This window comes from Oncorhynchus mykiss, chromosome 21, assembly GCF_057628025.1.
Source record: "Oncorhynchus mykiss isolate SJ-2025 chromosome 21, ASM5762802v1, whole genome shotgun sequence".
NCBI classification, from domain to species: Eukaryota; Metazoa; Chordata; class Actinopteri; order Salmoniformes; family Salmonidae; genus Oncorhynchus; species Oncorhynchus mykiss.
The window spans coordinates 10,120,571-10,135,779 of NC_143042.1; the positions used below are offsets into that span (position 1 = coordinate 10,120,571).

General features: G+C 42.5%; 2 protein-coding genes across 10 annotated transcripts in view; one reads left to right on the forward strand and one right to left on the reverse strand.

Annotated features, from left to right (window-relative positions):
- The window catches only part of LOC110501016 (bridge-like lipid transfer protein family member 3B), a 47,954-nt gene extending 38,941 nt beyond the window's left edge, over positions 1 to 9,013 (reverse strand). For 6 of the 9 annotated variants that reach the window (XR_016490138.1, XR_016490139.1, XM_090213694.1 and 3 more), the window contains exon 1: positions 8,047 to 9,013. Coding sequence is in view for 4 of the 9 variants with exons in the window: in XM_090213694.1 (XP_090069820.1) it covers positions 8,047 to 8,090 (44 nt within the window). In the remaining 5 variants the exon portion in view is untranslated. Of the gene's footprint in view, positions 1 to 2,514; positions 2,568 to 8,046 lie in introns of those variants that run through there. The other 3 variants (XM_090213696.1, XM_090213698.1, XM_090213697.1) reach the window with 2 other exon arrangements.
- A 1,176-nt stretch (positions 9,014 to 10,189) lies between these two features.
- LOC110501017 (cytoskeleton-associated protein 4) lies at positions 10,190 to 13,839 on the forward strand. Its single transcript, XM_021578520.3, has 2 exons — positions 10,190 to 11,125; positions 12,339 to 13,839. Exons 1-2 carry the CDS (start codon positions 10,817 to 10,819, stop codon positions 13,563 to 13,565), a joined length of 1,536 nt encoding a protein of 511 aa, XP_021434195.3. The 5' UTR covers positions 10,190 to 10,816; the 3' UTR covers positions 13,566 to 13,839.
- The last annotated feature ends 1,370 nt before the right edge of the window (positions 13,840 to 15,209 follow it).

Consider the following 15,209-nt stretch of genomic DNA (forward strand, 5'->3'; position numbering starts at 1 on the left):
CGTAGGTTAGGTGGGATGTTTTAAATGTATGTATTTCAGTCCTTGACTAATAATGTTCTGTACTAGGTAATGTTTCATGTGGACCCCATGAAGAGTAGATGATGCTTTTGCAGCAGCTAATGAGCATCCTAATAAATACCAGTACCGAGGAGAAGCCAGATAGTGAAACAGAGAGGTAGGCCTATAGGCCTGTTATGGAACATTATAGAGTTCTGCTGAAAGTCATATTACAGACTTGGAAAAGAGGGATACAGTGACCTGTCTGCTGCCTCTTAAAACCGTACTCAAGGGTGTGTGAACTTTAGTGTCACACTGTCTCAACTGTAAGGGGATTCCCAACTCGTATCTTTCATCAGGAGGTAGCACAGCCAATGGGTGTGTGTGTCCTGGGTGCGCATGGGTGGGTTCCATCGCTAGGCCCCGCTCAAAGCTCCAACACACACTGTGCCCATGACCTTGTGCCATAGTCCCTAGACTCCCAAACAGTTTGTGGTTAGTAGTTAGCCAAACACCCACATACCAGGCAAAAGTTCATTGTCTTAATTACTGTTTACAGATAAAGAATTCCCAGTAATTCAGACAGCTTTTATCAATCCACATTCCACACAACAACCGGTGTGTGTTCATACACCACAAGTGTGTGTGTCCATATACAGCCTGTTTGACTACGTTAACTCTCATTTTATCGATCTACATTACACAACCTAAGCACGACAACACACGGTCAACACACAGACAAATGTTAATGAAGCAGACTGCCACGGTTTGACTGCTGTAATCTTGTTAGCTACCTGGTTGGCAGGCAGCTAATCTGACACAGATAGAAGTACCATGCAATAGATCAAAAGCTCCCAACTGTGCTGCAACATTCAGCCAACATTTAAATAACATCTTTTAACCAATATTTTAATAACCGCTAGACAGATTCACAACTCTGAAACAACCGATGGCCTGGTAACTTATATAGCATGATTCATTTGTCCCACATAACAACCCATAGGCTATACCATATTGAAGACAATAAGATGAAGTAACCCTTACATGCTGATCTGAGGTCAGTTTTCACGCTTCATCCAACTGTTGAGGTTAGGATTGGGGAGGGTAAGCTGATCCTAGATCTGTGATTTGGGGCAGCAACTCCCTTTCTAATAAATTATTAATGTAGTCAAGACTCTCAGCACAGCGTGAGGAGCAGAGGGACCGTGTGAACGGGCCACACACACACAGAGAGCACTGGTACAGTGAACTCATACTTTGGTCAGTTGTGTTGCCGACTGTGGCCATAAGGAAGTAGCAAGATCCGATCAGCTTCTCTGGCCTATCGCACTCACACACAGAATGACTGGAAACAGCTTATTAAACTTCCCCTGTACCTACCTCATTCCTGATCAAGCTTTTGTTTAGTTAGTTCCCTTATATGGGCTAACCTTTCTAGGAGATCTTTTTTAGCTTTTTCTAATGTAGGTTACTTTTCTGCCGACTGGGATCTACAGTCGTGGCTAAAAGTTGAGAATGACACAAATCTTGAGAATGACACAAATATTAATGTGTGTCATTCTGCTGCCTCTGCCATCATACAAACCATTTGCATATACTCCAGAATGTTATGAAGAGTGATCAGATTAATTGCGAAGTCCCTCTTTGCCATGCAAATTAACTGAATCCCCCAAAAATATTTCCACTGCATTTCAGACCTGCCACAAAAGGACCAGCTGACATAGTGATTCTCTCGTTAACACAGGTGTGAGTGTTGATGAGGACAGGGCTGGAGATCACTCGGTCATGCTGATTGAGTTTGAATAACAGACTGGAAGCTTTAAAAGGAGGGTGATGCTTGGAATCATTGTTCTTCCCCTGTCAATCATGGTTACCTGCAAGGAAACACGTGCCGTCATCATTGCTTTGCACAAAAAGGGCTTTACAGGCAAGGATATTGATGCCAGTAAGATTGCACCTAAATCAGCCATTTAACGGATCAAGAACTTCAAGGAGAGTGGTTCAATTGTTGTGAAGAAGCCTTCAGGGTGCCCAAGAAAGTCCATCAAGCACCAGGGCCGTCTCCTAAAGTTGATTCAGCTGCGAGATCGGGGAACCACCAGTACAGAGCTTACTAAACAGCACTTTCTTTGCATTTTGCCAGCAGCTCTTTGTTGTGCGTCAAGCATTGCGCTGTTTACGACTTCAAGCCTATCAACTCCCGAGATGAGGCTGGCGTAACCGAAGTGAAATGGCTAGCTAGTTAGCGCGCGCTAATAGCGTTTCAAACGTCACTTGCTCTAAGCCTTCTAGTAGTTGTTCCCCTTGCTCTGCATGGGTAACGCTGCTTCGATGGTGGCTGTTGTCGTTGTGTTGCTGGTTCGAGCCCAGGTAGGAGCGAGGAGAGGGACGGAAGCTATACTGTTACACTGGCAATACTGAAGTGCCTATAAGAACATCCAATAGTCAAAGGTATATGAAAGACAAATGGTATACAGAGAAATAGTCCTATAATAACTACAACCTAAAACTTCTTACCTGGGAATATTGAAGACTCATGTTAAAAGGAACCACCAGCTTGTTCTCATGTTCTGAGCAAGGAAATGAAACTTTGCTTTCTTACATGGCACATATTGCACTTTTACTTTCTTCTCCAACACTTTGTTTTTGCATTATTTAAACCAAATTGAACATGTTTCATTATTTATTTGAGGTTAAGTTGATTTTATTGATGTATTATATTTTAATTTAATAAGTGTTCATTCAGTATTATTGTAATTGTCATTATTACCAACAAAAAAAATATATAATATTAAATCGGCCCGATTAATCAGTATCGGCTTTTTTGGTCCTCCAATAGTCGGTATCGGCGTTGAAAAATCATAATCGGTAGACCTCTAATCACAACACTGCCTTCTGTTAGTGTTTTCCTATTGTTTCAGAGTCTATTCCATGAAGTGAACTTGTATATTGGATATTGTTCACCTATTACCTTTTTAGCACTATTGGTTAGAGCCTGTACGTAAGCATTTCACTGTAAGGTCTAGTACACCTGTTGTATTCGGTACACGTGACACACAAACTGATTTGATAATGGAGCATCCATTTTGAAAACACTGTCTTAAGTCTTCTAGTTAATTCATTATATCATGTGTTCCAATTGGTTTCTTGTTCACTATCAAGTACACTAGCATCCATTTTGGATACAATATTTTCTATGAGTTATTGTGGAGAAAATAGGCCTCATTTCTTTATTGCAAATGACGCTCAAGTATTTAAGCTAGTAAAGTAGACCTAACTCCACAAAAGCTGTGTGTTAAACAGTTTCCCTTCAAGAAGCAACTCATCCCATTGGTCACTTTTGATTCTTGTGATGCTTTTGACTGAGCCAGCAAATCTGGTTAGCACAAGTAGGTTTGAATGAATAAGGAAAAAACTGAATTCCAAAACTTCAGCACCTTTTTCCCAAAGCATGTTCCTCACTGTCATTTTTGGAATGTCTTAGATTAAAACAGAATCTTCCTAGCCAGCCCCTTTCCGTCTTCTCTCTCCGACTCTGACCCCGTGGTTAGTATTTGTATTTAGCGGCTGTGTGTGTCAGTTTGTGTAGGTATCCCTCCATCTATCATCCACCCATCAGTCCAGTCACATTCCTGCACGCATCATCAAGCCGTGCCACAGAGACCACTAGTTGAATCAAAATGTGTTAGTGCTGGGCTAGAACAAAAAATTTCACCAACAGTTAGGGTCCCCTAGGAATGAAATGTTGAGGAGTAACACTGACATAGCCTGCCAGACAGAGGAGAAGGTAAGATGTAGAGAGAAAGAGATGGACAGATACAACGTTGACACCTGATCATAGAATTAATATTTAAACAGCACAGTCCAGGGCTCCCAGACACACTCAATAGTGACTGGACCACACACACACACACCTCTATGTGTGGGTTTTCTTTAAGGTCACATCAGTGTGTGTGTGTGTGTTGTTTCTGCGTGCACATTTAAGAGTCTCTGCGTGTGTGTGTGCATGTAACCCCAGACCCTGCTGTGTCTGGCCCTGATCCAGGGCCATGTCAATACCTGAGCCTATTGGTTTAATGGGGAGAGGGACATCTTTATCAACTCACCCTTGGGACCACACTGTTGGTGGAAACACCTCACACCAGCCACACTCGCATTGTGTGTGTTCCCAAAGGCCAATGTTTTGACATACAAGGCCTCGAAGGCAAGAGTCAGCCTTTCTCTCCTGCCTTCAGGAGGTCGTTGCAGATGGAAACACTCCTAGTATAGCGCGGACATGATGCTATCCTATTCTACATGACAGAGAAGCATGGCTGTTCTCCATTACATATTTATATCTGAACATTGATATGTTGCACCTCATTGAGTGGAACCCTGGTGAATATGCCCCAAGCATTGACGTTGCTTGACATCACTATAATGAACAGTGGGTTTGGCTTATTTCAAGCAGGTCTGCTTCGAATGCACAACCAATCACGTAACGACCCTTGGAACTGATAATGACATAATTCCCCCGGTCCTGCTGACGCTAACAGTAATGTGCACACACACACACACACACAGTCCGATGTTGTAGGACACTAAAGCGTGGTTCACATTGCCAGTTTGAAGTGAGTCAGATCCTATTTAGTTGAATATCTGATTCAAATCTGTTCTTTTTCCTGCAGTCTGAATAGCCAAAAGCACATAAAATGTGTTATTTCACACCACATTTCAAACCACCTTCATAGGCGGTTTGAAATCAGATACAAATCTGATTCCTGGCCATGCGACTTGTGTCTGAATGGTCAAATACGATTTATTTGCCTTCAAGTGGTTTTCAAACTTAGCTACTGTCTAGGAACAAGATATGCCTAATATGTTGACAGTGTATTTATTTATTTATATATATAATATATATATATATATATATATATATATATATATATATATATATATATATATATATATATATATATATATATATATATATATATATATATATATATATTAAAAAAAAGTGGTAGCTAACTAGCTTGTTAATTGTTTACAAACGAGTGAATGTGCTAGAAAGCCAAACAGCTACTGTTACCTAGCTAGCTAGTTGACTGCTGTGGCTAGCCAAAAATGACTCATTTCTCAAGTTGGATCATTAAAAGTGTTCTTCCACTATGATTTTAAACATTCAAATCAACTGGGACATGTCCATGGCAAGCATTGTTGTCACTTTAGATTGATACATAACTTCTAACTGATAAGAAGCACGAACACCACCAATCAGTCTCCACCACTGCACAGACCCGTCATTACTATGAATACTAGCTTACCCATGTCAGCAGATGTCTTGTCTGAACACACACATCAGATTTGGTCCTTTTTAACTTTCAGTTTGGACAGTCAGTATCCAAAACGGATTTGAAAAACAAAACTGACTTGAGCATTAAGGCCTACAGTGTGAACAAGGCTTAAAGGGAAATGACAGTCATAGGCTGTGTATGTAAAACTTGGCTGTGGCCACTGTTTGTGGGACCATGAAGGGCACAGCAACCACTAGCCATCAAAGCCTCTGCCTTGCCGCATAAATACCAAGGGCTCCACTGGCAATACTGAAAGTCAAGGGCTTTTGTTCACAATGCATTGCTGGCAGGAAGCAATGCATTAAAAAGCCCAATGCACTTTCCTCTTTCTAAAGCTACAACACTTGTTTAACTGCATTGTGCGTGACTATAACAAAGCTTACTGTTCTAGGTCAATCAAAAACAGTTTGCAAGTCATCCCTTCTTATCCAGCCGGTAACATGGGCGGTTCAACGTCTTATCTAAGCTTTTATTTTTAAAGGCGTTATTATGTGTTGTTTAAAGCCAGTTTTCTTGGAGCGACAGGTGTAAGGACGTGAATGCTATTGGATCATTATCAGTCAGTTGTAGGTAGGTTCAACTGAATGTGATGGTGCAATTTATGTTATTACAGAGAAGTTCTCCCCTTAGAATATAATGGGTAAGGATTTCGATGAACTTCCCTCGAGGCACCAACCTGGAACAATAAATAATGCATGTGCATAGCTGAAAGCTGTCGATAACAATGGTGACAACTGATGACTGTTTTGCAAAGATAGGGACTATATTGTGTAGACTCGGTCTCAGGTGTTGTCTTTGCTCTCCATGACCCATGAAAAATATTTTACACTTCACTAGCTGATTAAATGTGTCTATTAATCCTTTATCAAATACTTGTGAGAGGAAAAAGGTTGCACAAAACTTTGCCTACTACAACAACCAAGGCCTCTATCTTCCCTGCTCAGTCTCCATGGTACTGGCAAACAAACAAGGCATGTGTGTATGATGTGTACAGGTGCTTAGTCATCTCTATGCTGTGGAAGGTGCATTATTATCCCAAGCTGCAAATGCAAGCGTGGACATACATACAGCCCCGGTGCAAGTAAATACAGTAAAGCAGGGGTGTCAAACTCATTCCATGGAGGGCCGAGTGTCCGCTGATTTTTGGTTAAGAACGAGACAACCAGATGAGGAGTTCCTTGATAATTAGTGATCTTAATTAATCAAGTACAAGGGAGAAGCAAAAACCTGCAAACACTCACCCCGCCGTTGATTGAGTTTGGCAAATGTGCAATAGAGCAGAGTTCTCCAATCTCGGTCCTGGGGCCTCTCCAGGTGCACATTTTGTTTTTTGCCCTAGCACTACACTGCTGATTCAAATAATCAACTAATCATCAAGCATTGATTAGGACCGAGTTTGGGAAACCCTGCAGTAGAGTGTAAAGTTGGTGTGTTCCACTCAGAATGGCTACCGAGTGGTGCAACTGTCTAAGTCACTACAGACACCCTAGTTAGAATCCAGGCTGTATCACAACCGGCTGTGATTAGGAGTCCCATAGGGCTGCGCACAATTAGCCCAGCGTCATCCAGGTTTGGCCGGTGTAGGCTGTCATTGTAAATAAGAATTTGTTCTTAACTGACTTGTCTAGTTAAATAAACATTTTATTAAATTGGCCAAAATGACTTTTTCCCCGATGTAGCAACCTGGTCTCAGAGCATGTCGTATTATTTTGCACAGAAACCCGAGACACTACAATTAGTATGATATGTAACCATACCACATGTAACTTAAGATAGATGGTTAGTTAAGGCAAAAACTAAAAAGTGGGGTGGTTGTTTGCTCCGTGTGGGCGTATATCGTGAACGTCTAGCAACCCAAAGGTTGTGAGTTTGAATATCATCATGGACAACTTTACCAACTATCATGCATTTTACCAACTACTTTTTAGCTACTTTGCGTGTTAGCTAACCCTTCCCCTAACCTTACCCCTAGCCTTGTTTAAGTTAGCGAGCTAGCTAATGTTAGCCACCTTGCTAGAATGTAACATACGTTTTGCAAATTCGTAAGAGTGTTTTGGGAATGCGTAACATAATACGAATTGTAATTTAACATACGAAATGGGTGATGGATAACCAAAAATGATTACATACCATACGAAACGTACAGTAAATTACAGACTACGAAATGTTCTGAGACCTGGTTGGATGTAGTACTAGCTGTCAGTACGTGGCGTGTTTGTCTCTGCCAGAAGCATATGCTGCTAGTTAGCTAACCAGTGTAGTTTACCTGGCTAACTGGCTAGCTGGGTGGCTAATGACAATCAATGACTGATGTAACCTAACAAATAGAAAACTTGCTATATCTGGCTAAACAATGATTAACGGGACATAGCTAGCCAGCTAATAGTAACGTACTGGTGGAGCCTAGGCTAGGAAGATTAGTTGCGTTAACAACACGCAAGGTTAACCATAACCAGTTATCAAACAAGCCAGTTAGCTAGCTAACTAAACACGACAGACACCGGTTTGTTTTTGACAACCAACAACAAGCAAACTTGCTAGCTAGCTACGCTAACCAAGTTCAGCTGCGCAAGCATAGTGAGTGCCCCGTCAGTGGCCTCCCGCGCGCTAAGGTACAGCGCTGCTAACGCGCTAGCTTGGTTCCCAAATGAAACCCCTTTGGGAGTTACTTGTATTTTGTCTCTCCGCCTGGTTCATATCGATTGACACTGACCTGGAGAGATGTTTGAGGATCTGTTTCTTGATCAGCCCAGCCATGACCACATAAATTATGTATCCCAGCGATGCAGTTCAAATTCTCAATTCCGAGTCAGGGTGCATTTTTTTGTGGTCTTTGTGAGACTAGCCCAGTTCTCGCTCCCTTCCCACGGAGATTTGACAGGGAAAAACAAACCTCCGAGACACAGCAAGCTAGCTTCAGAAGGCCAATAAGCCATTACAACTAGTGCTAAATTCCATCTTCACTGCAACAGCACCTGGAAACACGGCCTGTGCTGTCACGTCTGATGGGCGGACGGCGACCAAAGTCAAAGACACAAGACTTGCGGGCGGAGCATGGATGACTCAGCATTACGTCAGCATTGTCCCATGTATTGTTTTATTTTAGAAGTGAAACCGTAATTGCCTGTTTTTACTGTGGCAGAGTACATCCGCACGTGGAGATATTTGGCGGTGGGGCTGCTGCGATTTTTTTCGCCGACGGGGCTACGGTCTACCTGTGAGTCCAGTTCCAGTCTCCTCTCGAAAGACTGTCATTCAGTGACCTCTGGTGGACAAAGGCAGGGAAAGGGGTCCAGTGTCAGCTGTCATCTATCAAGCCCATCACCTCTCAGGCCCCTCTCCAATGCCAGGACCATCCCTTCCTGGTCTGACACATTAAGCAGAATCTTTTTTTCTGTTTACCACAGAGAGGATAGCGTCCAAAGGACTGACAATTAATTTTAGGTCGAAACTAATACACAATGAACAGTGTCCTTCGCCCCCACGTACATCTGCTATCTAACACAACACACACCAAGTTTAAGCTAAAACATTGCACAATGATTATACTACAATGATGGCATAGCCTAAATTAAAAACTCTGATAATACTTTTATTTCCCTTTTGACCCACATTTTTATTGTATAGACAGTCAGGGGAAATCCATGATATCAAAGTATCAGTTAAACACAAACATTAAGATCCCCGCAACAAAGTGTACAAGCTGTAATGCTATGCTAACATTCATTCAGCCATTTTGGCAGTATAGTCATATCAGTGAGTACGTTTACATGCATGGCAATAATTAGATATTAAACTTACTATAGCAATAGGCAGATTATGAAAAAGTAATGTAAACACCTTACTCTGCTTACTGTATCTTAATCAGCGTAAGGTCAAAATTGAAGTAAGCATATACCGATTAAAACACCCGGTTTTCGGAGCAATCTTTCAAATTATTAGGACATGTAAACACCTTAATCGACGTTCCAGTAGTGTATTTGATCTGCGCATGTGCTAGCACCAGCCGAGCAAGGCTCTCTCTATGGCGTGAGTGAAGTGAGTTCGGAACAACTGAATGTATGCGTCTTAGAAGTATTTTTCACATAGAAACTTTATATGTCCGAACTAAGATTCAAATATGCTTCTCAAAAATAACATCTATGTGATTGCTGATTTTCTGCATTTATCAGAGCTCCATCAGGTGATTTCAGATGTGTCCATATACATAGGATTATTAGGGAAATTGTTATTCTTGCAAAGCATGTAAACGTTTTAATTGAACTATTATATTAATATGACTAGCCACAATAATCGCTTTATTGTGTGCATCCTGGCGTTGGAGGGGAGCCTGTGAGACGAAGGGCCTGAGATATTATGTTCCACCAATAGGTGGCAGTATACAGAGGGGCCTGAGAGATGATGGGCTTGATAGTCTGCAGTTAGACTCTATTGGACAACGGCCAAAGTGCTTGGAGTGTACAAACATCAGACAACTAAATCATCCTGCAACTTTGATCAAACCTTTAAAAACACACGTGAAAACAATTATTTTGTGGCAGATTAATAGAAAACAGAGCGTTTTGTTATATATTTTATGTAAAATATGCATTTGTTTTTTAATTTTTATTGCGGTGCTAGCTACATGTTATTGAAACTATTCAAATGTCCAACTCTACAGGTTTTCAGTTTGCAATCGGTGACAGCAATCCCATCATGATTTGGAGGGAACATAGCTACTTGTCTAGTGATTAGGTTACGCTGATTAGGTAATAGTATGCCAATAGCCTAATGACTTCGGCACAATGGAAGAAATTGAATATAGGCCTATTTGTTAACATGCATTGTTAATGGAAAACGTTCTTTTTTTTTTACAGGAATAGTTGTTCGAAACACTTCCTGATCTGGAATAGCAACATGCTTTGGCTTGGGGGAACTCTAGGAAAGGATGTCGAGGCATACACAATAAGGCTACTCTAGTTGCCACGTATGAAGGGAGGAGCAAATGAGAGGGAAAAAACTACCCAACAACCCCTCCTCTTTACTGTTGGTACAGTATTGAAACAATTTACATCAGTTGATTTCTGAGATCATTATTTTTCTAGACATGTTTAGGCTATCCTATAACAGGATTTTGGCTTATGTAAACAGGGTTTGAAAGACATGAAACATCAATGGGCTTAATTCTATTATTCCAAATAAATAGGCCTAGTTATTTCCTCAACTTTATCAGAACTAGTTACTGTGTTTCTGAAGTCTTGATTACATAATTCTATAGGCATTGGAGACATAAGGCAAGTACAGCCACCAATTTTGCAGTCAGAAAGTCAGGTCCCACAACAAGAGAGACGCCCCTTTTTTTGCATACCTCGACGCGAACGGAGTTCTAGGAAAGCCACATCGCGCTCACTGATACGCTAAATGTACAGTGAAGACAGTACACAGCATCTGTAGAGACCAGCCTCACACTTCCTCGGACCCCCTGTTAGAAAGCCACATCAGGCATGACTGCGAGACACAGAAACAAGAACAATTTAAGCGAAAAGACTGCTTCACCCACGCATGATGACGTGGCGAAGAAAAGTCCGAAACCTAGTAGTAATGGTAGCCCCTCAATCCAGGGATCGGGGTCAGGGAGTTGGGTCAAAGTTATAGCAGCTTTATGTTATATCGCATTAGTAGCCGCTGCGGGCTTTGCTGCTATTTATCTACAACAAGTGTTGAAAGAAGTCCATCAAATCAGCAGCAGAAATGAAGAGACCGTACGGGAAAATGCAGAGGTTGCGTACAAAGTAGAGAATGTTCTTCAACGGGTAAGCAATTCAATCGATTTAGGACTAACCACTAGCCATTTAATGACAAGATCACGAGATAAGGCAGGCTGTTGAAGACCGCACACCAAAACTAGATAGGATGAACATATAGACTACAGAGAAGAAATGGCTAGAAGAGGGCCATCTCCCCCTCCTCCAAAAGCTTGATGAGCTGGCACAAGAAAAGTACAGATGTAATCTATGCTATTCTTTCCTAGAGAGAGAGAGTACTGACATTGCAACAAAAACTAATCCAGGTTAATGGAAATACTGCATTCTTTATAATAAAAAGGGATGTTATATTTCTATAGAATTGAGGAATGCATTGATATAATGTATGCACATTGCATCCTATAAATTATCTTACATTTTTATCCAGCTAGCTATGTTCCTGCATGAATTATTTCGGTAAATCGGCTATTCCTTCCTTCATCCATTCACTTCTTTTCAAGCCTTCATGTAACTTCACTTAACTTGTCATGCATAAATTGAGATCTCCCAGACCAGTTTGAACTAAACCAGTTTGAACTGGATGCTTAAAGTTGTTTATTAAAGCTGCATATATAGATCTACCCCACAGGCTGAGAAATAGCTGAGTTATGTAATAAAGCAACGTAACCTACTCATGAGTTACTGTAACTAGGTAAACGTGGTAAAGAAACCCAGCAGGGAAAAACATTTTCTAAGAACACACATTCAACAAGTAAATCCTGAAACATGCATTGCAGTCTCCTATATGTAAACGTCCTATGTGAGGCTGTGTCAACTATTGTTGTATAAAGCTACAGTATGGGATTAACTGTCTTTCACTGCAAGCTATAAAGTCTATTTCAATAACTACCAAGGCAAAAAACTATTTTGTCAGGCAAATGACTGGTCAGGGATAGGCTCTTCCACCCTCTTCCAACTTTCTTGGAATGTATTGTACCTGTGTTTCCAGTACATCCAGTACATAGGTGTGACTAAACATGTGTTATACAATTTAATAGTAGTAATAGTGTTAGATAATGTGGCTATTATATTATTTATGTATACATACAGTATTTATAGTATGGATGTGACCGATTAATAATTAAAGACTAATCGAATAATCATTAAGGCCCTAATTTGTATTGATGACCAAAGGTTGAAATACACTGAGTGTACACAACATTAAGAACACCTCCCTAATATTGAGTTGCCCCCCCCCCCCCCCCCCCCCGTGGTTGTGTAGGTGGACAACGTGAGGGGTGCTGTAGACGGGTTGGAATCGGCACTGGGCATCATGCGGGCAGAGCAGGAGGTGGGGAGCCGGGCGGTGAGGAAGGGCGAGGTGGAGATACGGCGGGTGGAGGAGGCTCTTCAGAGGCTCCAGAACGAACTGCTGGTTGACCTGTCAGAAGGCATCAAGGAGGTGAAGGAGGCCAGAGAGCGGGACTTCTCTTCCCTGGAGAAGACGGTGGAGGAGCGCCTTGGTGAGTTGAGTGCCTCCATCGCGGCCAGCGTGACTGAGTTCACCGAGGCCCAGGGTGAGACTCAAAGTCAGCTGGCTGACCTCAAAGCCCGTCTGGATGACATGGAGGACCCGGAGCTAATCAGGCAGGAACTGTCCGCCATTGTCGACACCGTCGCCGGGCTCAGCGCCACTAAGCAGGCCACCGATGAGTCTGCCTATTCACTGAGGGAGCAGATAGCCGCGGTGGGGGTGGAGCTCCAGACCCGTAACCAGGAAATAGCCTCGATGTCGCAGGAAGTGGAGGTGGTGAGGTTGCTGGTGCAGGAGACGACGGGGAGCCTGCGGCAGCAGGTTTCGGGGGCAGAGGCAGGCATCCAGGCGTTGACCGATCAGGACCAGAGCCTGCAGAGCAGCCTGGAGCTGGCCACCGAAGCTCAGCACAGTCTGGAGAAGGAACTGCAGGGGGAATCGGCCAGGGCTGAGCAGAGGTCCGACGGTCTGGAGGTCAGACTAAAAGTGGTGGAGGAGGGCGGAGATTCCCTGGCCGCATCGCTAACAGACCTGACTTCCAAGTTTGAGGTTCTTCTTGCCAAGTACGATTCCCATGAGAGCACGCTCGCCGCTCAGGGCACGGCAGCCGAGAAGGCCCGGGCCACTCTACAGGGAGAGCTAGAGGAGCTGAAGGGCAGTCTAGGGGAGCTCCAGTCCAACGTGGTTGCACTGAGTGGCGCTCAGACCAATCTGGCTTCCAGGGACTCTAGCCTGGGCCAGCAGATAGAGGGGCTGGAGCAGAAGCTGGAAGTTTCCAAGTCAACCAGCCACCCCCCACCAGAGCTGGAGAAGCTGAAGAGCACCGTGGATGGCCTGGTGGGGAAAGCTGCCAAGCTGGAGAGCCATGAGAAGGCCATCGAAGCCTTACAGGGGTCACTACAGAAGACCATTAGCTCATTGGAGGCCTTGACCAAAGCCTCAGCCGAAGAGCAAGAAGGTGTAAGGGGAGCATAGGGAGAAGGAGGAGGAGGGGGTAGTGTTCAGGAGGGGTAGACTGGGTTGGGTCAATGAGAAATGGGGAACGTGGACTGCTGTGAATTTTAACACAACACTGCACTGTAGTTTTTTGTTTGTTTATTTGTATTTTTCCTCATTTGAGTTTTTGATTTAGTCAGATTCTGTTACGGGTGGTTTCACAAACCCAACTTGCAATATAAGCTCTTGTTCAGGAGCGTGTTATGGTTTACTGATTTGTGTTTTGTTACAAAAATTAAATTGGGCCACCACATTTCTGTGTAGACAAGGCTTTGAATTGATTTACATGTATATTATAAAATCTTCATCGTACATTGTATGGGGCTAACTCACTCCAACCGTCTCCGTGGCAGATGCAAGGTAGCCATTTTGCACACCACCACACTTCATCAATCTCACTGGAGGTGAGTATTGAGGTGAAAGGTGAGAGTGGGTCGGTCTGTTTCTAGAAGATCATTGGATAAAGATCATATAAAATCCTTCATAGGATACAGGCTACAAGGTTAAAGCACTCCCAGTTCATTTAAAGGCTCACTCTAGGTCTGTGCTCCAAATGGCTCTCTATCCCCTATATAGTGCACTACTTTTGACCAGGGACCATGTGGCTCTAGTAAAATTAGTGTACTACAGTGAGCTCCAAAAGTTTTGGGACAGTAACATATTTTTTGTTGTTTTAGCTCTGTACTCCTGCACTTTGGATTTCAAATGATATAATGACTGAGGTTAAAGTGCAGACTGTCAGCATTAATATGAGGGTATTTTCACCCACATTGTGTGAACAGTTTGGAAATTACAGCACTGCTTGACATAGTACCGTTATTGTAATGGTGAGAGGTAGGGATGTTTGGGGAGTATGATATTTGTGCCTCTTTCTCACTCATCATTATTCACGATTCATTCAGGACTATCCGTAATCATGGTAGCATCCATTCATTTTTATTGTGCACAAAATAGTCTGACAACCAAAAGAAACAGCAAATGCATCCAACACATTTGTAGTCACATAATTGATGTAGTCAATGTGTGCTATGAATATGGGATCAAATACTAAACTTTTGACTACTTGAATACACATAAGTGAATTTGTCCCAATACTTTTGGTCCCCTAAAATGGGGGGGGGGGGTATATGAACAAAAAGTGTTGTAATGTCTAAACGGTTCACCCAATTTTGATGTAAATACCCTCAAATTAAAGCTGAGTCTGCACTTTATACCATTTCAAATCCAAAGTGCAGGGGTACAGAGCCACAACAACAATACCACTGTCCCAATACTAATGGAGCTCACTGTATATAGGGAATGGGATGCCATTTGACATATAACCTGGCGCTTCAGACTGACTATATAAGTGGACTTAAGTCTGTGATGCCTATTGGAACATTTAATTAGGAAACACTGCTGGGACAGTCAAGTGAGAATTTATTGAAAGTAATTACTTTTCATCTGAAGAGGGAAAGAGATTGCTTGAGGCTAATTCAATCATTTCCTGATAGGCCACTTATAACCTGATTTGATTCCTCACACACACACACACACACACAAACCTTCCATTCAACAGGTGCCATTTCCTCAACATGAACAAGGAAACGCATAAACATGTATATGGAATACAGAGTACACACA

What these genes read in the sequence shown, in the direction of transcription:
- LOC110501017 (XM_021578520.3), top strand. Translation starts at nt 10,817, where the DNA reads ATGACTGCGAGACACAGAAACAAGAACAATTTAAGCGAAAAGACTGCT. An exon ending in TAGAGAATGTTCTTCAACGG is followed by an intron (nt 11,126 to 12,338) that starts GTAAGCAATTCA and finishes GTGGTTGTGTAG; the next exon opens with GTGGACAACGTGAGGGGTGC.